This window comes from Panulirus ornatus, chromosome 23 (assembly GCF_036320965.1).
Source record: "Panulirus ornatus isolate Po-2019 chromosome 23, ASM3632096v1, whole genome shotgun sequence".
Taxonomy (NCBI): Eukaryota; Metazoa; Arthropoda; class Malacostraca; order Decapoda; family Palinuridae; genus Panulirus; species Panulirus ornatus.
The window spans coordinates 15,746,292-15,768,907 of NC_092246.1; the positions used below are offsets into that span (position 1 = coordinate 15,746,292).

Below are 22,616 nucleotides of genomic sequence, written 5' to 3' on the forward strand. Positions count from 1 at the left end.
TAGATAGATAGATAGATAAACTCGGGCTGAACGCTGGGTTGCTGGGGCAAGTAGAACACTTTGCCACGTACGTGAGGACGTTGCGTTCTGGGGGCGTCCAAGTGACACCTTCCTTTGAGGGAGAGGGTTGAGGAGCGACGATACAGGGTGCTCACGGGGCACACAATGTGCCAGGCTGAACCTTAGTGGATCAAGTAGGTCCTCGTGTTGGGAGTGGTCCTCCAGCCTCCCTCAATATACCTCCCTACTTCCCCCTCCGTTACACCTTCCCTCCGCTCGCCCATGCTCCCTCAACCCCACTCCAACTGTCCTCCTCCTCCTCCTATTCACTGATCCTCCAAGACCGTCCGTGCTCCGTCATCCTTCCTCCGCCTCCCTCCATCCTGTTACCCTCCCTTCCTAGGTTCGCATCTCCTCCCTCTCTCGTCTCAAGATGATCAGCTACAAATCTCCCAGGCTGGAGGAAACTTAATAATGCGAGAGACTTTGCAGATTTTCAGCTGGTGAGTCTGAATGATTGTGGGAGGTAGCGTGTGTTGGAGCACCCCCTGGAGGTACCTCCACGATCCATGAGGGCTGGAGGTACCATCATCTGCTGGAACGCCCTCTGGAGGTACCTCCACGATCCATGAGGGCTGGAGGTACCATTATCTGCCGGAACGTCCTCTGGAGGTACCTCCACGATCCATGAGGGTTGGAGGTACCATCATCTGCCGGAACGTCCTCTGGAGGTACCTCCACTATCCATGAGGGCTGGAGGTACCATCATCTGCTGGAGCGCCCTCTGGAGGTACCTCCACGATCCATGAGGGCTGGAGGTACCATCATCTGCTGGAACGTCCTCTGGAGGTACCTCCACGATTCATGAGGGCTGGAGGTACCATCATCTGCTGGAGCGCCCTCTGGAGGTACCTCCACGATCCATGAGGGCTGGAGGTACCATCATCAGCTGGAGCGCCCTGTGGAGGTACCTCCACGATTCATGAGGGCTGGAGGTACCATCATCTGCTGGAGCGCCCTCTGGAGGTACCTCTACGATCCATGAGGGCTGGAGGTACCATCATCTGCTGGAGGTACGTCCACAGATCGCAAACGCATTCGGGAGATTTCTTGAGGCCGCCGTCCCATCTGGTTCCTTTGCCAACCTCGTCAGTGAGCGAATCCCTCTCTCAGACGGAGGGAAACGGAGTAACAACCCCTACAACCCCAACCCACTCCCATCTCCTTCCCCCCCGTGTGTTGTCAGGCGGGACCCTCCCCTCGTGTTGTGGAAATGGGATCCGGTTGACCCCATACCAATCCGTCGCCAGTGTGAGGGCGGGGCGGGGAGGTGGCCCTTCCTACACCCCCGCCCGCCCCTGGCTACTGGTGTGTGGCAACAACAGATAAACATAAAATAGAAAACGGGGGGGCCCAATATCAGAGAGCGAGGAACATTATTGCCTTCGTTTGGGAGATTTAGGATAGTAATGAAGATTGAGGGCGGCCGGCCGGGAGGAGGAGGAGGAGGAGCAGCATCAGGCCCTCCTACACAAGCGTGGACACCCGGACCCCTGCTCGCGTCTCCCTCCTACAGGAAACTTCACATTGGATTCATGTTTGTTTTTTAATCCTTCCCGCGTTTTCAAGATCCGATTGAGCGTTTGAAGATGTTTAGGGGGAAATGTTTATAGACGGCTAAGCCTCCTCTCTCTCGCTCTCTCTCTCTCTCTCTCTCTCTCTCTCTCTCTCTCTCTCTCTCTCTCTCTCTCTCTCTCTCTCTCTCTCTCTCTCCCCTGGCTCTTTCCATAGACTGGGTGTAAAATAAATGTATAATGAAAGAAATGCGGTAATTTTTTTGGAGGGATTTCATACGGTGGTTTTGTGTGTGTGTGTGTGTGTGTGTGTGTGTGTGTGTGTGTGTGTGTGTGTGTGTTGTGCGCGCTTACTCTCGTAGACAACAGCTCTTCTTTTTTTGGGGGGGGGAGGGGAAATGTTGACGGGGTTTGGGACATCCAGACGCGCACAGTGGGACGGGTGAAGTCCCGGAGGGTTGCTGAGGGACGTCGAGTGCTCTCCAGACAGACAGACAGAGAGAGAGGTTTACGGTCCCTCCATCGTAATGATAGGATGGGGGAGGTGTGGTCCACGGCCTCCTCCTACCCTGGACGGTGTTGGCCACACCCGACCTGGTCTTCTACGTTCATGGTGCACCGGACCCGATGACCTGCCACTGTCCTGCACCTCCCACTTGACCTGCCGCCGTCCTGCACCTCCCACTTGACCTGCCGCCGTTCTGCACCGGACCCGTTGACATGCCGCTGTCCTGCACCTCCCACTTGACCTGCCGCCGTCCTGCACCGCACCCGTTGACATGCCGCCTTCCTGCACCTCCTACTTGACCTGCCACTGTCCTGCACCTCCTACTTGACCTGCCGCCATCAGGCACCGGACCCGTTGACATGCCACTGTCCTGCACCTCCCACTTGACCTGCCGCCGTCCTGACCTCCCACTTGACCTGCCGCCTTCCTGCACCTCCCACTTGACCTGCCACTGTCCTTCACCTCCCACTTGACCTGCCGCCGTCCTGCGCCGGACCCGTTGACATGCCACTGTCCTGCACCTCCCACTTGACCTGCCGCCGTCCTGCACCTCCCACTTGACCTGCCGCCGTTCTGCACCTCCCACTTGACCTGCCGCCTTCCTGCACCTCCCTCTTGACCTGCCACTGTCCTGCACCTCCCACTTGACCTGCCACTGTCCTGCACCTCCCACGACCTACCGCCGTCCTGCACCCCCCGCTTGACCTACCGCCGTCCTGCACCTCCCACTTGACCTACCCTTGTCCATGTTACTAAGTAGAATCTTTTCTTCTCTTGACAACATTACCCGCCTCACAGGCTCTCTCTCTCTCTCTCTCTCTCTCTCTCTCTCTCTCTCTCTCTCTCTCTCTCTCTCTCTCTCTCTCTCTCTCTCTCTCTCTCTCTCTCTCTCTCCCCTGGCTCTTTCCATAGACTGGGTGTAAAATAAATGTAGAATGAAAGAAATGCGGTAATTTTTTTGGAGGGATTTCATACGGTGGTTTTGTGTGTGTGTGTGTGTGTGTGTGTGTGTGTGTGTGTGTGTGTGTGTGTGTGTTGTGCGCGCTTACTCTCGTAGACAACAGCTCTTCTTTTTTTTTTGGGGGGGGGAGGGGAAATGTTGACGGGGTTTGGGACATCCAGACGCGCACAGTGGGACGGGTGGAGTCCCGGAGGGTTGCTGAGGGACGTCGAGTGCTCTCCAGACAGACAGACAGAGAGAGAGGTTTACGGTCCCTCCATCGTAATGATAGGATGGGGGAGGTGTGGTCCACGGCCTCCTCCTACCCTGGACGGTGTTGGCCACACCCGACCTGGTCTTCTACGTTCGTGGTGCACCGGACCCGATGACCTGCCACTGTCCTGCACCTCCTACTTGACCTGCCGCCATCAGGCACCGGACCCGTTGACATGCCACTGTCCTGCACCTCCCACTTGACCTGCCGCCGTCCTGACCTCCCACTTGACCTGCCGCCTTCCTGCACCTCCCACTTGACCTGCCGCTGTCCTGCACCTCCCACTTGACCTGCCGCCGTCCTGCGCCGGACCCGTTGACATGCCACTGTCCTGCACCTCCCACTTGACCTGCCGCCGTCCTGCACCTCCCACTTGACCTGCCGCCGTTCTGCACCTCCCACTTGACCTGCCGCCTTCCTGCACCTCCCTCTTGACCTGCCACTGTCCTGCACCTCCCACTTGACCTGCCACTGTCCTGCACCTCCCACGACCTACCGCCGTCCTGCACCCCCCGCTTGACCTACCGCCGTCCTGCACCTCCCACTTGACCTACCCTTGTCCATGTTACTAAGTAGAATCTTTTCTTCTCTTGACAACATTACCCGCCTCACAGGCTCTCTCTCTCTCTCTCTCTCTCTCTCTCTCTCTCTCTCTCTCTCTCTCTCTCTCTCTCTCTCTCTCTCTCTCTCTCTCTCTCTCTCTCTCTCTCTCATCTACTTTCCTAGCTTGTCTTACCCGCCTCTACTTTTCCTCTCCCGTGACTTTGTCATCGAAGTACAGAATCAGTACGAGGGGACCATGTATAATAACCCTTATAGCATTTTAGGGCCTTTAATCTTGTACGCTTGAGTTACCACCTTGAACGACTTAACATGAAGGTGGGAGGACGTGTGTGTGTGTGTGTGTGTATGGTTTGAAGGTTTAGGGAAACATGGACGTTTTCCATTTTGATGATCAGAAATATAAAGAAAATCAATAGAGAAATACAGTTTATGGATGACGTGCCGGAACCAGGAGACAGACACCCCCAGCTGTTGCTGTTCTTATAGGAGGACTGGTCGAACTGGTCGTGCCCCACGATGGTTCTAGGAGGGCTGGTCGTACTCCACGGTGGTTCTAGGAGGGCTGGTCGTACTCCACGGTGGTTCTAGGAGGGCTGATCGTGACCCACGATGCTTCTAGGAGGGCTGGTCGTACTCCTTGACTGGTTCTAGGTGGGCTGGTCGTACTCCACAGTGGTTCTAGGAGGGCTGGTCGTACTCCACGGCTGGTTCTAAGAGGGCTGGTCGTACTCCACGGTGGTTCTAGGAGGGCTGGTCGTGCTCCACGGTGGTTCTAGGAGGGCTGGTCGTACTCCACGGTGGTTCTAGGAGGGCTGGTCGTGCTCCACGGTGGTTCTAGGAGGGCTGGTCGTACTCCACGGTTGGTTCTAAGAGGGCTGGTCGTACTCCACGGTGGTTCTAGGAGGGCTGGTCGTACTCCACGGTGGTTCTAGGTGGGCTGGTCGTACTCCACGGTGGTTCTAGGAGGGCTGGTCGTGCTCCACGGTGGTTCTAGGAGGGCTGGTCGTACTCCACGGTGGTTCTAGGAGGGCTGGTCGTGCTCCACGGTGGTTCTAGGAGGGCTGGTCGTGCTCCACGGTGGTTCTAGGAGGGCTGGTCGTGCTCCACGGTGGTTCTAGGAGGGCTGGTCGTGCTCCACGGTGGTTCTAGGAGGGCTGGTCGTGCTCCACGGTGGTTCTAGGAGGGCTGGTCGTACTCCACGGTGGTTCTAGGAGGGCTGGTCGTACTCCACGGTGGTTCTAAGAGGGCTGGTCGTACTCCACGGTGGTTCTAGGAGGGCTGATCGTGCCCCACGATGCTTCTAGGAGGGCTGGTCGTACTCCTTGACTGGTTCTAGGTGGACTGGTCGTACTCCACGGTGGTTCTAGGAGGGCTGGTCGAGCCCCACGGTGGTTCTAGGAGGGCTGGTCGTACTCCACGGTGGTTCTAGGAGGGCTGATCGTGCTCCCCGGTGGTTCTAGGAGGGCTGGTCGTACTCCACGGTGGTTCTAGGAGGGCTGGTCGTACTCCACGGTGGTTCTAGGAGGGCTGGTCGAGCCCCACGGTGGTTCTAGGAGGGCTGGTCGTGCTCCACGGTGGTTCTAGGAGGGCTGGTCGAGCCCCACGGAGGCTCTAGGAGGGCTGATCGTACTCCACGGTGGTTCTAGGAGGGCTGGTCGTTTTCTGCGGTGGTTCTAGGAGGACTGGTCGTCCTCCCCACCTCGTGGTTTCGACCCACAACACACGCGCAAGTCGGTCGCTGGGTGCACCACCTGGTCTAGGTAGTGCTCAACGCACCACAGAAGTGAAATACCCGTTCCCCAGAACGGTACCCCATAGTACCATGATTCTAGCATTATCGTACCCTCAGAGGCAGGAGGGAGGGCATTCGGTACCACGTACATCTACCGAACTTGAGTGTAAGAGATCCTCCCCCCCCCAAAAAAAAAAATGACGTGACACGTACGATACCCCCGGGAAAAAAGGTCTTTACACATCTGCCCCCTTAGAAAAACTGGATTCTTCCCCAGATATGATGCCTATGAGGCCCCCTGACTTAGCGTCGTTTATATCCCACTTCCCCAGATATGCTACTTGCGAAGTCCCCGGAGAAGTAAACTTCGTATTGTCATATTACTTATGGAGCCCCCCAGAGAAGCATCCCGTAGATAACATACCCCTGATATGAGATGATGTGAATACCCCCCCCCCCCCCCCCCGAGGAAGACCCTCTAGATCTCTTTTGTCCCTGACTCACCTCCAATGAAACCCCCAGAGAAATTCCTTTGCATATGTTTACCCCTGACATTTGACCTGTGAAAGCCCCAGAGAAACTCGGCAAGTCTATCCCTAGGTATAACCCCTGAGTAATATACCTTTTATTCTCCCCCCAGATATGACTCCAGTGGAGACCCCCGAGAAACCCCCCTTATACAACCTGCGCTTCTTGGCCATCCCCGTCGCTATCGGTAAGTCCCGGGTATTGTGTGGCAGAGGCAGGTATTGTGTGGTAAATGCGGGTATTGTGTGGTAGATGCGGGTGTTGTGTGGCAGAGGCAGGTATTATGTGGTAAAAGTGGGTATCGTATGATAGAGGCGGGTGTTTTGTGGTAGAGGCTGGTTTTGTGTGGTAAAAGTGGGTATTGTGTGGCAGAGGCAGGTATTGTGTGGTAAAAGTGGGTATTGCATGGTAAAGGTGGCTGTTGTGTGGTAAAAGTGGGTATTGTGTGGTAGAGGCGGGTGTTGTGTGGTAAAAGTGGGTATTGTGTGGTAGAGGCGGGTGTTGTGTGGTAAAAGTGGGTATTGTGTGGTAGAGGCGGGTGTTGTGTGGTAAAAGTGGGTATTGTGTGGTAGAGGCAGGTATTGTGTGGTAAAAGTGGGTATTGCATGATAAAGGCGGGTGTTGTGTGGTAAAAGTGGGTATTGTGTGTTAAAAGTGGGTATTGTGAAGCAGAGGCAGGTATTGTGTGGTAAAAGTGGGTATTGCATGGTAAAGGCGGCTGTTGTGTGGTAAAAGTGGGTATTGTGTGGTAAAAGTGGGTATTGTGAAGCAGAGGCAGATATTCTGTGGTAAAAGTGGATATTATGTGGTAGAGTCGGGTGTTGTGTGGTAAAAGTGGGTAGTGTGTGGTAGAGGCAGGTGTTGTGTGGTAAAAGTGGGTATTGTGTGGTAGAGGCGGGTGTTGTGTGGTAAAAGTGGGTATTGTGTGGTAGAGGCAGGTATTGTGTGGTAAAAGTGGGTATTGCATGGTAAAGGCGGGTGTTGTGTGGTAAAAGTGGGTATTGTGTGGTAAAAGTGGGTATTGTGAAGCAGAGGCAGGTATTGTGTGGTAAAAGTGGGTATTGCATGGTAAAGGCGGCTGTTGTGTGGTAAAAGTGGGTATTGTGTGGTAAAAGTGGGTATTGTGAAGCAGAGGCAGATATTCTGTGGTAAAAGTGGATATTATGTGGTAGAGTCGGGTGTTGTGTGGTAAAAGTGGATATTGTGTGGTAGAGGCAGGTATTGTATGGTAAAAGCGGATATTGTGTGGTAGAGGCAGGTATTGTGTGGTAAAAGCGGGTATTGTGTGGTAGAGGCGGGTGTTGCGTGGTAAAAGCGGGTATTGTGCGGCAGAGGCGGGTGTTGTGTGGTAAAAGCGAGTATTGTGTGGTAGAGGCTGGTGTTGTAGGGTAAAAGCAGGTATTGTGTGGTTAGAGGCGGGTGTTGTGTGGTAAAAGCTGGCATTGTGTGGTTAGAGGCAGGTATTGTGTGGTAAAAGCGGGTATTGTGTGGTTAGAGGCGGGTGTTGTGTGGTAAAAGCGGGTATTGTGTGGTAGAGGCGGGTGTTGTGTGGTAAAAGCGAGTATTGTGTGGTAGAGGCGGGTGTTGTGTGGTAAAAGCGAGTATTGTGTGGTAGAGGCTGGTGTTGTGTGGTAAAAGCGAGTATTGTGTGGTAGAGGCGGGTGTTGTGTGGTAAAAGCGAATATTGGGTGGTAGAGGATGGTGTTTTGTGGTAAAAGCGAGTATTGTGTGGTAGAGGCAGGTATTTTGTGGTAAAAGCGGGTATTGTGCGGCAGAGGCTGGTGTTGTGTGGTAGAAGTGAGTATTGTGTGGCAGAGGTGGCCATCGTGTGGTAGAGACAGGTATTGAGTAGTATAGTTGGATATTGTGTGGTAGAGGTAGGTAGTGTGTGTGTGTTTTGCTAAGTATTGATAGAGTATAGTAGTTCAGATGGGTGAATTGTAGTGGTGTTAAGTAAGGAAGAAAGTTGTGTCTACTTTAAGTCTACTTAAATGAAATCATTTTGGGATTTACTTTTATTCAGCCACTGTGAGTCTGGACCTCCTTAAGATATATATACCTTCAATTCGTTAATAGATTTCCGAACGTTTCGTTACTTTGCCTTTGTTGGGCAATTAACGAAACTTTTTGGAAAAGAATTTAACGAAGTAAAGGTCATATATGTTTTTCTCAGAAAATATACTTAAGTAAAAGTAGTCCATATAGGAAATACTTAAGTACTTGTAACTCCCAGATTGTTACTTAAGGAACCACTTATGTCTGATGAGGTGTGTGGTAGTGTGGTGGTGATGGCAATGAGTGTATGATGTTGGCCAAAATGTGTGTGTGTGTGTGTGTGTGTGTGTGTGTGTGTGTGTGTGGTGTGTGTGTGTGTGTGTGTGTGTGTGTGTGTGTGTGTGTGTGTGTGTGTTGTGGACCATAGCAGTTCCCTCCTTACGGGCGGCACAGACTTGAGGCCTCACGGTCCAAGGGTCTGTTTCACAACTGTGTCCCGCCGTCTGTTGGCTCTACCCTATGTCTACTGACTCTGAGCGCGTCTGCTGACTCTCTCTCCCGTGTCTGCCGAATCTGTGCCATGTCTGCTGACTCTCTCCCCCGCGCCTGCTGACTGTATCCTGCCGCCTCTCTCGTCTTGCACCGATCACACACGACCTCCTCCTTCCTCCGTCTCCCCCACCATTTTCACCGCCGCCTTCCTACTCCTCCTCCACAGACTGCTGAATGTCTGACCCTGTGTGTGTGTGTGTGTGTGTGTGTGTGTGTGTGTGTGTCCCCTGGCGCACCTCTCCCTCCCCCTATCTCTCTCTGACGATTCTTTTTCCTCCCGTCTTGTGCTGACGTACCCTCCCACCCTCTGATCTCCTCGGCTCCCATGATGCCCTCCAGCCCTCCTATCGTACATACATGCCGTGCGGGAGGAGCCTGGCGGCCTCTGTGTTGTCCTCGAGTGAGGTAAGAGGAGGATATTGCCCCACGCTGGAGGACCTCTCGACACCCTCCTCCGGCCTCCTTCACACCCCTCCTCAACCCTCCCGTCTCCTGCCATTAATAGCCACACACTCGCGTCTTTTGCCACGAAACACCTTATGAAGCACCTTTCTCTTTTGTTTGTGTGTGTGTGTGTGTGTGTGCTCTCGAGTCTTTACAGAGCCCCCGGTGGGCGTTGGAGGGCGGGGGACGCCTGTAGAGCAGCGCCTCATTGAGTCTTAACCAGGACTTGTGGTATGGTGGGTTAATGAGTTTGTGCAAGTTAGTCTAAATTACCTACTTGGGAGATGGGTGATAGGGCGGCTGTGTTTGACAAGTATGGGATCACCTCAAGACTCGTGCTAGGGCCAGTAGATGTTAAGGTCGAAGTCGGAGGTTGTGGGGCGTCGGGGTAGAGGATCTCTCTCATGTTCCTCCGTGGGAGAACTAGGAAACAGAGGACCGACCAGGTAGGTCACCAGCGCCAAAACAGCTGGTATTGTCTTCGCTTCGTGAGCTGCGTAGATGACGGTACATGAGTTTATTATTATTATTATTATCACTAATTATTATTATTATTATTATTATTATTATTATTATTATTATCATTATTATTATTATTATTATTATTATCATCATCATCATCATTACTGAAAGGTTTGTGTGGGGCCTGGTTGTGGATTGGTGAGCTGTGGTTTCGGTGCATTGCGCATGGATGTGAGCGAAACCCGGCCGGCCTTTCTTGGTCTGTTCCTGGCGCTGACGCGGAAAACGGCGTTAGTTATTGTTTTCATTATACAACCCCAGGACCCCTCTCTCTGGGGGTGTGGGCGGCTCCTGGAGCTTCAAGACTGCTCTGCATGCAGTAGCAGGGAGATGCTTGGTAGAATCGCAGTGAGAGGGAGTCTGTTAACACCCATGGAAGCACGTAGGGAAGACAGATAACAGGGGATCCTGTTGGCTAATGACCTTGTTGTGGAAATACACATAGGAAAGGCAGATAACAAGACGACCTTGTTTGCTGATGACGGTGGTATCTGCTGTCATGGACGTACTTATAGTAGGACAGCAGAGAACAAGCGCCTCCCGTGCGTGGAAACATGGAAAGCGTGACGTGGAACACGTCTTCCCTAAACCAGGGCTTTACGTAGTCAGGTCGAGTGAACTGTCCTGATATTAACACTTGCCGCCATGTGGTGTCACAGGTTCGAACCCCAACCCCAACCACACCCGTACCCTCCCCGGTTTCCCCAGCCATCATCACCACCACCATCATCATCTTCACTACTGGTCATTATCCCATCATCACTACAGACTCTCGCTCACCATCATAATCACTTGTCACTACCCGGCACACACACAACTCTCTCTCTCTCTCTCTCTCTCTCTCTCTCTCTCTCTCTCTCTCTCTCTCTCTCTCTCTCTCTCTCTCTCTCTCTCTCTCTCTCTCTCCCTACTCCTCCAAAAACTACAAGGAATCCCCACCGGCATGGAGGAAGGGGGGTGGGGAGGCTCTCCCAGTCCATTACGTAGACTATACCTCCAAGAGCTCATGTCCTCCACCCTCCTCCACCTAAGACGAGACGTCCTTGGAGGCGTGGCGGCAACACTGCCGCACTAGTGACAAGCAGGCAATCCCCCTCCCTCCCTCCCTCCCTCCCTCCCTCCCTCCCAAATCCCCTAACACACCTCCCCCTCCCTCCCCCCCCCTCCCCCCCGGCCATTACCAACACCGCGACAGCAAATTGAGTTAGTTAGCGCCGGACGACCCTCCTTTGTATGTCAGCTTAGGTCGTAGCTAGTGGGGGTTTTTTTTTTCCCTAGATGGAAGTGTCAGATGCCAGGCACCGTGGTGCTCACGGGTCGTCGGTCGTGTATAGTCGTGCGTGCTTGAGAGAGGGGGTGGGCGGGGGTTAAGTCTGTCGTGTATCATCGTGCTCGAGGGCCTTACCGTCGTCCTCGAGGGTCGTACCGTCGTCCTCATGAGGGACCAGTCGTACCATCTTGCTCGAGGGTCGTACCGTCGTCCTCGAGGGTCGTACCGTCGTCCTCGAGGGTCGTACCGTCGTCCTCGAGGGTCATACCGTCGTCCTCGAGGGTCGTAACGTCGTCCTCGAGGGTCGTACCGTTGTCCTCGAGGGTCGTACCGTCGTCCTCGAGGGTTGTTGGGTGTAATGTATGTTATAGTGTCATGCTTAAGGAGTCGAGGATGAGGGCGTGAACAGCAATGAGGAAGATGTGTGAGGACAATGTTGGCAGTAGGAGGGCAATGTTGGCAGTAGGAGGACAATGTTGGCAGTAGGAGGGCAATGTTGGCAGTGGGAGGACAATGTTGGCAGTGGGAGGACAATGTTGGCAGTAGGACAATGTTGGCAGTGGGAGGACAATGTTGGCAGTAGGAGGACAATGTTGGCAGTAGGAGGGCAATGTTGGCAGTAGGACAATGTTGGCAGTAGGACAATGTTGGCAGTGGGAGGACAATGTTGGCAGTAGGACAATGTTGGCAGTGGGAGGACAATGTTGGCAGTAGGAGAACAATGTTGGCAGTAGGAGGGCAATGTTGGCAGTGGGAGGACAATGTTGGCAGTAGGAGGACAATGTTGGCAGTGGGAGGACAATGTTGGCAGTGGGAGGACAGTGTTGGCAGTAGGAGGGCAATGTTGGCAGTGGGAGGACAATGTTGGCAGTGGGAGGACAATGTTGGCAGTGGGAGGACAATGTTGCCAGTAGGAGGACAATGTTGGCAGCGGGAGGACAATGTTGGCAGTAGGAGGACAATGTTGGCAGTGGGAGGACAATGTTGGCAGTAGGAGGACAATGTTGGCAGTGGGAGGACAATGTTGGCAGTGGGAGGACAATGTTGGCAGTAGGAGGGCAATGTTGGCAGTAGGAGGACAATGTTGGCAGTGGGAGGACAATGTTGGCAGTGTGAGGACAATGTTGGCAGTGGGAGGACAATGTTGGCAGTGGGAGGACAATGTTGGCAGTGTGAGGACAATGTTGGCAGTGTGAGGACAATGTTGGCAGTGGGAGGACAATGTTGGCAGTGTGAGGACATTGATTTTAGTGTAAAGATGCTGTCAGTATGAGCACTGTGTTGTTAGTATGAGGAATTATCAAGTGACATTATGAGGGTCCTAGTGTCAGTATGAGGTTATTGGTGTCAGTATGAGGATATTGGTGTCAGTGTGAGGATACCGGTGTCAGCAACGGAAGAATGATGTCAGCAGGTTTACCCGCTGGGGCATCATATGACCAGTGGTGTCAGCCAACGTAGGGGTTACTTGCGTCAGCGAAATCGCTGGTGTCAGCAAGGCGTGGTGTGACGGTGGGCGTGTAAGTGACGCTAGCGTGACGGTGTGCTTCCGTAGGCGTGGGTGACGCTATCGTGACGGTAGACCGCATTAGGTCTAGGTGACGCTGGCCATCCGCCGTCACTAACTACTCCGGGGTGCCACCACCATCAACTACCACCATCGCTAGCTACCCCGGGTGCCACTACCACCATCCCTAACTACCCCGGGTGCCACTACCACCATCCCTAACTACCCCGGGTGCCACTACCACCATCCCTAACTACCCCGGGTGCCACTACCACCATCCTAACTACCCCGGGTGCCACTACCACCATCCTAACTACCCTGGGTGCCACTACCACCATCCCTAACTACCCCGGGTGCCACTACCACCATTCCTAACTACCCCGGGTGCCACTACCACCATCCCTAACTACCCCGGGTGCCACTACCACCATCCTAACTACCCCGGGTGCCACTACCACCATCCTAACTACCCTGGGTGCCACTACCACCATCCTAACTACCCCGGGTGCCACTACCACCATTCCTAACTACCCCGGGTGCCACTACCACCATCCTAACTACCCCGGGTGCCACTACCACCATCCCTAACTACCCCGGGTGCCACTACCACCATCCCTAACTACCCCGGGTGCCACTACCACCATTCCTAACTACCCCGGGTGCCACTACCACCATCCTAACTACCCCGGGTGCCACTACCACCATCCCTAACTACCCCGGGTGCCACTACCACCATCCCTAACTACCCCGGGTGCCACTACCACTATTCCTAACTACCCCGGATGCCACTACCACCATCCCTAACTACCCCAGGTGTCACTACCACCATCCTAACTACCACGGGTGCCACTACCACCATCCCTAACTACCCCGGGTGCCACCACCATCGCTAGCTACCCCGGGTGCCACTACCACCATTCCTAACTACCCCGGGTGCCACTACCACCATCCCTAACTACCCCGGGTGCCACTACCACCAACCCTAACTACCCCGGGTGCCACTACCACCATTCCCAACTACCCCGGGTGCCACTACCACCATCGCTAGCTACCCCGGGTGCCACTACCACCATTCCTAACTACCCCGGGTGCCACTACCACCATCCCTAACTACCCCGGGTGCCACTACCACCATCCCTAACTACCCCGGGTGCCACTACCACCATTCCCAACTACCCCGGGTGCCACTACCACCATTCCTAACTACCCCGGGTGCCACTACCACCATTCCTAACTACCCCGGGTGCCACTACCACCATCCCTAACTACCCCGGGTGCCACTACCACCATCCCTAACTACCCCGGGTGCCACTACCACCATTCCTAACTACCCCGGGTGCCACTACCACCATTCCCAACTACCCCGGGTGTCACTACCACCATTCCTAACTACCCCGGGTGCCACTACCACCATCCCTAACTACCCCGGGTGTCACTACCACCATCCTAACTACCACGGGTGTCACTACCACCATCCCTAACTACCCCGGGTGCCAACACCATCGCTAGCTACCCCGGGTGCCACTACCACCATTCCTAACTACCCCGGGTGCCACTACCACCATCCCTAACTACCCCGGGTGCCACTACCACCATTCCCAACTACCCCGGGTGTCACTACCACCATTCGTAACTACCCCGGGTGCCACTACCACCATCCCTAACTACCCTGGGTGCCACTACCACCATCCCTAACTACCCCGGGTGTCACTACCACCATCCTAACTACCACGGGTGTCACTACCACCATCCCTAACTACCCCGGGTGCCACCACCATCGCTAGCTACCCCGGGTGCCACTACCACCATTCCTAACTACCCCGGGTGCCACTACCACCATTCCCAACTACCCCGGGTGTCACTACCACCATTCCTAACTACCCCGAGTGCCACTACCACCATCCCTAACTACCCTGGGTGCCACTACCACCATCCCTAACTACCCCGGGTGCCACTACCACCATCCCTAACTACCCCGGGTGCCACCACCATCGCTAACTACCCCAGGTGTCACTACCACCATCCCTAACTACCCTGGGTGCCACTACCACCATCCCTAACTACCCTGGGTGCCAATACCACCATCCCTGACTACCCCGGGTGCCACTACCACCATTCCTAACTACCCCAGGTGCCACTACCACCATTCCTAACTACCCTGGGTGCCACTACCACCATCCCTGACTACCCCGGGTGCCACTACCACCATTCCTAACTACCCCAGGTGCTACTACCACCATTCCTAACTACCCCGGGTGCCACTACCACCATCCCTAACTACCCCGGGTGCCACTACCACCATTCCTAACTACCCCGGGTGTCACTACCACCATTCCTAACTACCCCGGGTGCCACTACCACCATTCCTAACTACCCCGGGTGCCACTACCACCATTCCTAACTACCCCGGGTGCCACTACCACCATTCCTAACTACCCCGGGTGTCACTACCACCATTCCTAACTACCCCGGGTGCCACTACCACCATTCCTAACTACCCCGGGTGCCACTACCACCATTCCTAACTACCCCGGGTGCCACTACCACCATCCCTAACTACCACGGGTGCCACTACCACCATCCCTAACTACCCCGGGTGCCACTACCATCATTCCTAACTACCCCGGGTGCCACTACCACTATTCCTAACTACCCCGGGTGCCACTACCACCATCCCTAACTACCCCGGGTGCCACTACCACCATCCCTAACTACCACGGGTGCCACTACCACCATCCCTGACTACCCCGGGTGCCACTACCACCATTCCTAACTACCCCGGGTGCCACTACCACCATCCCTGACTACCCCGGGTGCCACTACCACCATCCCTGACTACCCCGGGTGCCACTACCATGCACAACACCGCCCGCCTGGACCTCCTCGCCAGCCGGTCAAGCCATGATATATCTGGGCGTTATGGCCGGCTTAGGAGGAGGAGGCAGGAGGAACCGGGGCGGGACTGCTGATCTTATCTCGCTCTGGTACACGTGATTCGCTCCTCCTCCCTCACACACACACCCACCCTCTCCCAATACCTCCACTACATATACCATGTCCCTCTACATCCCCGCTACAATGTCTTTGAGAGCATTACCCACGACTCTACTCACACCCATCCCATGACCCTCACACCTCCACTACACATGCCACGTCTCCTTACACCCCCCTACTACACTTACCGTAGGGGGGCCACTACACACCCCCTTCTAGCACTACACTATACCCCCACCACATACTATGACCCCGGACCACCAGGTGTTGCCAGAGGGGAAGGCTTTCAGGCCTTTTTTGAATCATGCAATGACAAATATATTACGTGAATATGTCACATTGGTATGCATGTATTTCTGCCTCTTATTTCCATCCATCCCCCCAACATTAGGTACCTACCTACCTACCTACCTACCTACGTCTCCTGGGGGAGCATCCGACAGCTGCGGAAATGAGGTCAGAATATGTTTTCTGTTCGTCCTTCCTCCTCTGTAAAATTCCCGTGTCGATCTATATACCCAATCTTTGCCACGCTGTGCTCCTTCATGGTTGCCTTCCTGCTGGCTCATGGGCCGGAGGGAGTGGCGGGGTGGGGAGGAGCCCTCTGCTTTACTGTCCTGTCTCCATCTATAGTGGGAGGGTGGGGAGGAGCCCTCTGCTTTATTGTCACCTCTCCATCTATAGTGAGTGGGAGGGGAGGAGCCTTCTGCTTTATTGTCACCTCTCCATCTATAGTGAGTGGGAGGGGAGGAGCCTTCTGCTTTATTGTCACCTCTCCATCTATAGTGGGTGTGTGGGGAGGAGCCTTCTGCTTTTTATCGTCCTGTCTCCGTCTATAGTGGGTGGGTGGGGAGGAGCCTTCTGCTTTATTGTCACTTCATCTATAGTGGGTGGGTGGGGAGGAGCCTTCTGCTTTATTGTCACTTCATCTATAGTGGGTGGGAGGGGAGGAGCCTTCTGCTTTATTGTCACCTCTCCATCTGTAGTGGGTGGGTGGGGAGGAGCCTTCTGCTTTACAGTCCTGCCTCCATATGTAAATCCACTTGGAAATTAGAATATTATTACTCTCCTCCAACAGATGATGATGTGGTCCGTCCATTCCCTGTTATATTCGTCCCTCCCACGTACACCTTGCACCACTGGGCCCCAAAGGACTACAGTGTAGTACCCATCTACACACCTGGCTCAGTACGCAGTCAGCCCGATGTATTAACTGTGTCAGGTGTTTATGTGTGTGTGTGTGTGTGTGTGTGTGTGTGTGTGTGTGTGGACATTGCAGTAAGGAGCCAAGAACAGCACACAAACCCATGTTATCCTGCTTTCTGTGTCCGGGTCGTAACCTAACCTTACCAAACCTAGCCGAGCTGATCCTTAGCGTCACTTAACCTAATCTTACCAAACCTAGCCTAGCTAAATCTTAGCGTTACTTACCAAACCTAGCTTAGCTAAATCTTAGCGTTACTTACCAAACCTAGCTTAGCTAAATCTTAGCGTTACTTACCAAACCTAGCTTAGCTAAATCTTAGCGTTACTTACCAAACCTAGCTTAGCTAAATCTGAGCGTCACTTATACTTATCTTACCAAACCAAGCTTAGCTAAATCTTAGCGTCACTTAAGCTAACATAACCAAACAGCCCAGCTAAATCTTGGTGTCACTTAAACTGACATAAACAAACAACCAAGCTAAACCTTAGCGTAGCTATCAAACCAAACATAGCCTAACTAACCCTAAAGTAACCTAACCAAAAAGCCTAGGCTTTAAACTGACGTAGTCTAACCATGTAAACCTAAGCTTTAAACTGGCGTAACCTAACACTGTAAACCTAAGCTTTAAACTGACGTAGCCTAACAGTATAAACCTAAGCTTTAAACTGACGTAGCCTAACAGTATAAACCTAAGCTTTAAACTGACGTAGCCTAACAGTATAAACCTAAGCTTTAAACTGACATAACCTAACAATAAAAACTTAAGCTTTAAACTGACGTAGTCTAACATTATTAACCCAAGCTTTAAACTGATGCAACCCAACACTATAAACATAAGCTTTAAACTGACGAAACTTAACAATATAAACCTAAGCTTTAAACTGACGCAACCCAACTGTATAAACCTAATCTTTAAACTGGCGTAACCTAACAAAATAAACCTAAGCTTTAAACTGACGTCACCCTACAGTATAAACCTAAGCTTTAAACTGACGTCGCCTACCTAACCCGTTCGTCCGGCACAGGTTTAGATCACCTCCATCAGTTCCCGGGTCAGGCTTCTTGTATAGTTTCCGTGCGTCATGTGTGTGTGTGTGTGTGCGTGTGTCATGTGTGTGTGTGTGTGTGTGTGTGTCGTGTGTGTGTGTGTGTGTCGTGTGTGTGTGTGTGTGTCGTGTGTGTGTGTCGTGTGTGTGTGTGTGTGTGTGTGTGTGTGTGTTCACTGTCTGCCTGCCTCTCCATCGTTACGTAAACACGAGCCGCCTCACCATCGAGTTGATCATGATGACGGCGACCATCTCTCACCGCCTGGTGTACACTCCCAACACCATCATCATGGCCAGCCAGCCAGCCATCAGCCCCGCTAATGACCACATATTATAATCTTTATCACACACACACACCCTCTCCCCTCCCCTCCCCACTACTCTCTCTCTCTCTCTCTCTCTCTCTCTCTCTCTCTCTCTCTCTCTCTCTCTCTCTCTCTCTCTCTCTCTCTCTCTCTCTCTCTCTCTCTCCTATCATCATTATCACTCTTTCCGGAATCCAATTTTCTGAGGCATCGACCTCTCCTCCCTCCTCCTCTCCTCGCCCTCCCACCCACAGCTCCTCCCCAACCCGCCCGCCCGCCCTGCCTGGCTGACGTCACAAGCTGTGTCACGTGACCGCTGCGTCATACTGAGGCTTGGTGGGGAGGGGTAGGGGAGGGAGGGTCAAAGGGAAAGGGGGATGTGTTCGGGGGTGCTGGAGGTACTCCCTAAGGAGCAGAATGGGCAATTGTAAGAGCTGGGGAGTGGGGAGCAATCAATCGCTGGGTCTCTGGGCAAGACGGCGTGCTCTTCCCCCCCCCCTCCCCCGTCCGTCTGTCCGTCTGTCTAACTAACGCTTGGAGGGGTGGGGGGGTTAGATTGATTTTATATATATATATATATATATATATATATATATATATATATATATATATATATATATATATATATATATATACATCTGTATATTTGCGTGTGTGGACGTGTATGTATATACATGTGTATGTGGGTGGGTTGGGCCATTCTTTCGTCTGTCTCCTTGCGCTACCTCGCTAACGCGGGAGACAGCGACAAACCAGATTAATAAAAAATACATCTGAAGCATCTCGGGCGGAGCGGATATACGCTATATGAAACGTTGTGCGAACCAGGCGAGGAATGACTTTGCTTTTCCTACGCGACACCTTCAAACCTCTTGCAAAATACCTTCGAAACTTCATTTTTTTTTTCAATGATTCGTGAGAGAGAGAGAGAGAGAGAGAGAGAGAGAGAGAGAGAGAGAGAGAGAGAGAGAGAGAAATGTGTGGATGCGTTTGTCTCCCAAGGTTAGGTTCTGCATGTAAAGGGGATTGTGGGTGATGAAACGCCGTTGGGGTCTCATCAAGGGGGATTGGGGTGGAGGGGAGAGAGAATTTGGGTAATGAGGCGGGAGGGGAGTTGGTGTCAGGAAGTGTCGTAAATATCATGTCCATTGATAACACACACACACAGTTGATGCACATTCTCAAAGTAATGTCCACTGTATTGTCCACACAAGTCTTCAAAGCGAACACACCTGGTCCACACGTCCAGTGTTATGTATGTGTTGCTCTCTCTCTCTCTCTCTCTCTCTCTCTCTCTCTCTCTCTCTCTCTCTCTCTCTCTCTCTCTCTCTCTCTCTCTCTCTCTCTCGACCATTTACTTGCTCTTGTCTCCCTTGCCATTATATGACAGTGGCACTTGACCCCTCCCTCCTGCATGACCTCGTCTAGGTCACCTTGGGTCATACGAACGTCAGATATCCTACCCAACCTTACGGTATTTGTCATACTCCTTCTTGAGAAATGCAACTGCAAGCCCATCCACTCCTCCCTCTTTGCCACACTTCATCTCCAGCAAGGCTTTCTCTACCTCTTCTCTTTTCAGCATGTCATTCGTCTTTGCCTCTCGCTCCGCATTCCACCACGTCCGAAACGTGCCACATCCTCCACCGTTCATCAAACACCTTCAGCAGTCCTTGAGAAATACTTACTTCGTCTGATTTCTCTTTCACCTCTTTACCAGTTTTTTTTACTTTTCCATTATCTTTCCTCAATATCTCCACTATTTGCCACCCTTTTTCATCTCTCATACCTTCCTCTTGACCTCCTGCTGATGCTTTCTCTTGTACTGTTCCCAGGCACTCGAGCTTCTTCCTGAAGATACCCTCCATACGTCTCCCTTTCTTGTTTTACTTGCGTTTTGATTTTCCTCATTCCTTTACGCAGTATCCTTATTCACACATTCCTGTTCAACCATCTCCATGCCACGCACTTCAACTGCACATGCAATCACTTCTCTGTATACCCTCCAGTCCTCTTCTCCTCTCATTATTAACTCATGTCACATCATCTTCTGCATTCAGATCCCCTTGCTCAAAGGTTCGATCCCTTTGCATAGAGACTGCGAAATTCCTCACTCGGCTCCTCCCCAAAAAATATTTTCCGTTCTTTTTCATTCCTTTCACAAGCATAAGCACTCGCAGATACCCACCTCTCATGGTTCATATAGTACGACTAGAAAGTGGCTATAGTTCGTTAGTCCCTGTCGCTACCTCATTAAAGAGTGAGAAGCGATTGTGTTATGTATATTTCTTTCTTGTATCTCCCCTGAGGATGATTATTACACGAAAGTGCACTTGGGAACTTATCGTGTTTCATTTTCCCCATGGACTCGTAGGAATATATATATATATATATATATATATATATATATATATATATATATATATATATATATATATATATATATATATAGCCATTATTTGTGAATCCAGGAAGTCCGCTTTGTTTCTTATATATATATATATATATATATATATATATATATATATATATATCCCTGGGGATGGGGGAGCAAGAATACTTCCCACGTATTCCCTGCGTGTCGTAGAAGGCGACTAAAAGGGGAGGGAGCGGGGGGCTGGAAATCCTCCCCTCTCATTTTTTTTTAATTTTCCAAAAGAAGGAACAGAGAGTTGGGCCGGGTGAGGGTAGTCCCTCAGGGGCCCAGTCATCTGTTCTTAACGCTACCTCGCTAATGCGGGAAATGGCGAATAGTTTGAAAGAAAAAAGAAAATATATATATATATATATATATATATATATATATATATATATATATATATATATATATATATATATATATATATATATATATATTCTAAGTCTCCACATTTGCCAGCTCATATTTCTCTTTCTCTCTTAACTTTCCTTTCTAACTTTTTTATCCTAATCTGTGATGGTAATTTTGCCTCCATATCCTTTTCCTGCCATGGATCTTGGGCCACACACACACAGACACACACACACACACACACACACACACACACGTGGCCGTCCGGTTTGTAGGGTCAGGTGGGAGAAAAAGATTATTGTTTCCAGGACGCTCTGCGAGGGTCTAATCTCCTGACAGTGTTACCAAGCCTTCCCCCAGCTAGGTGAAGGTTTACAGCTCGAGGAGCATCGCGTCTGCGGTGTTGGTCATACTGCTTGAAGCCGGCCCCATGACGAACCCTCTCACCACGACGGTACGATCCCCTGAACACGGTCGTACGATAAGTGAGCACGACGGTACGACCACAGAACTGTTACGGTCGTACTGTAAGTGAGCACGACGGTACGACCCCCTGAACACGGTCGTACGATAAGTGAGCACGACGGTACGACCCCCTGAACACGGTCGTACGATAAGTGAGCACGACGGTACGACCCCCTGATCACGGCCGCACGATAAGTGAGCACGACGGTACGACCACAGGACACGGTCGTACGATAAGGCGGCATAACGACCCTTGAACCCTAGAGGACGACCTGAGCTGAACACGACCCTTTGGAACACGAACGCATCGATCTTGTTGGGCCGATAGCGTGACTATTTGACCTATCCCTTAATTAAAGGAGTCTTGCTCGCTGATCCTAAATAAAAGGATCGTGCTCGGGGTACCTAAAATCGTACCAAAGCTCTTCAGTTTTCTCTCTCTCTTTTTTTTTTTCTTAGCTTGAGTTTGACCCTGGATGACGCCTCAATATCGTATGCCAATGAGAGCAACACGCAGCGTGTGTGTGTGTGTGTGTGGTTGCGTGTCGGAGTTGCCTTTATACCAGGGGAAAAAGTGTCGTACCTCAATAGTGTAGCGTTAAGCTGGATGGCGCGATTGTGCATTTTTGTTGTGAATATTATTCCCGCCGTCATTTAATGCCTACACTATTTGCGCTGTTCTGCCCATCATATTTTGCCCAATTTATCTCTCTTTTTTTTTCCTGCAGCTGATAAAAAAAGATATCACTCGTTTTTTGGTGTTATATCAAGTGCTGAAGTGTTGGTGTGCCTCCCTCCCTTGGTCTAGGCTTCTGTAAGTGACGTGGTATGAGGTGAGGAAGGGGAGTGGTGGTGATGGGTTTGGATTGTCATCACCACCACTCCCTGTACCGTGCTCATCTCCCACATTGCCTGTACAGTGGTCCTTTCCAGCACCACCTGTATAGTAACCATCTCCAACACTACTTGTACATTGTTCATCTCCAGCGCTGCCTGGACAGCAGTCATCTCCAACACTTCCTCTACAATTGTCGTCTCCAACCCTACCTGTATAGTGCTCATCCCCATCACTACCTTTAACTACACCGTGCTGTACGGGGAGGGATTCTTACACTCGTGGGGTCTCCCTCATCTCTTGACCTTTCTCTTGTATCATAAGTTTTTCAACATTTTGGATGCCGGCCACATACCTAATGTCGTCACTAACTTAAGTCGATTCATCCGCTACATTTATAGCATCAAAGTACCTCTTTACATCCTCTCTTACAAGTTTATTGTGTGTGTTATGGTTCTTGTTGTTTTATCTTTGCATCTTTCGGGATGAAAAAATAAAATTACTGTTAGCTTCTTCGAACTGGTTTAAAAAGCTTTTTTTTTTTTTAAGGTTGTGGTCAAATTGCTCCTTCATCTTCTCTCTTC

The 22,616-nt window shown here is 51.8% G+C and overlaps 1 protein-coding gene across 2 annotated transcripts in view; it reads left to right on the plus strand.

Annotated features, from left to right (window-relative positions):
- LOC139756819 (uncharacterized) overlaps positions 1 to 22,616 on the plus strand; it is a 387,051-nt gene that overhangs the window by 340,473 nt on the left and 23,962 nt on the right. For both annotated transcript variants that reach the window (XR_011714448.1, XM_071676636.1), the window contains one exon: positions 6,233 to 6,307. Coding sequence is in view for 1 of the 2 variants with exons in the window: in XM_071676636.1 (XP_071532737.1) it covers positions 6,233 to 6,307 (75 nt within the window). In the remaining variant the exon portion in view is untranslated. The remainder of the gene's footprint in view (positions 1 to 6,232; positions 6,308 to 22,616) is intronic.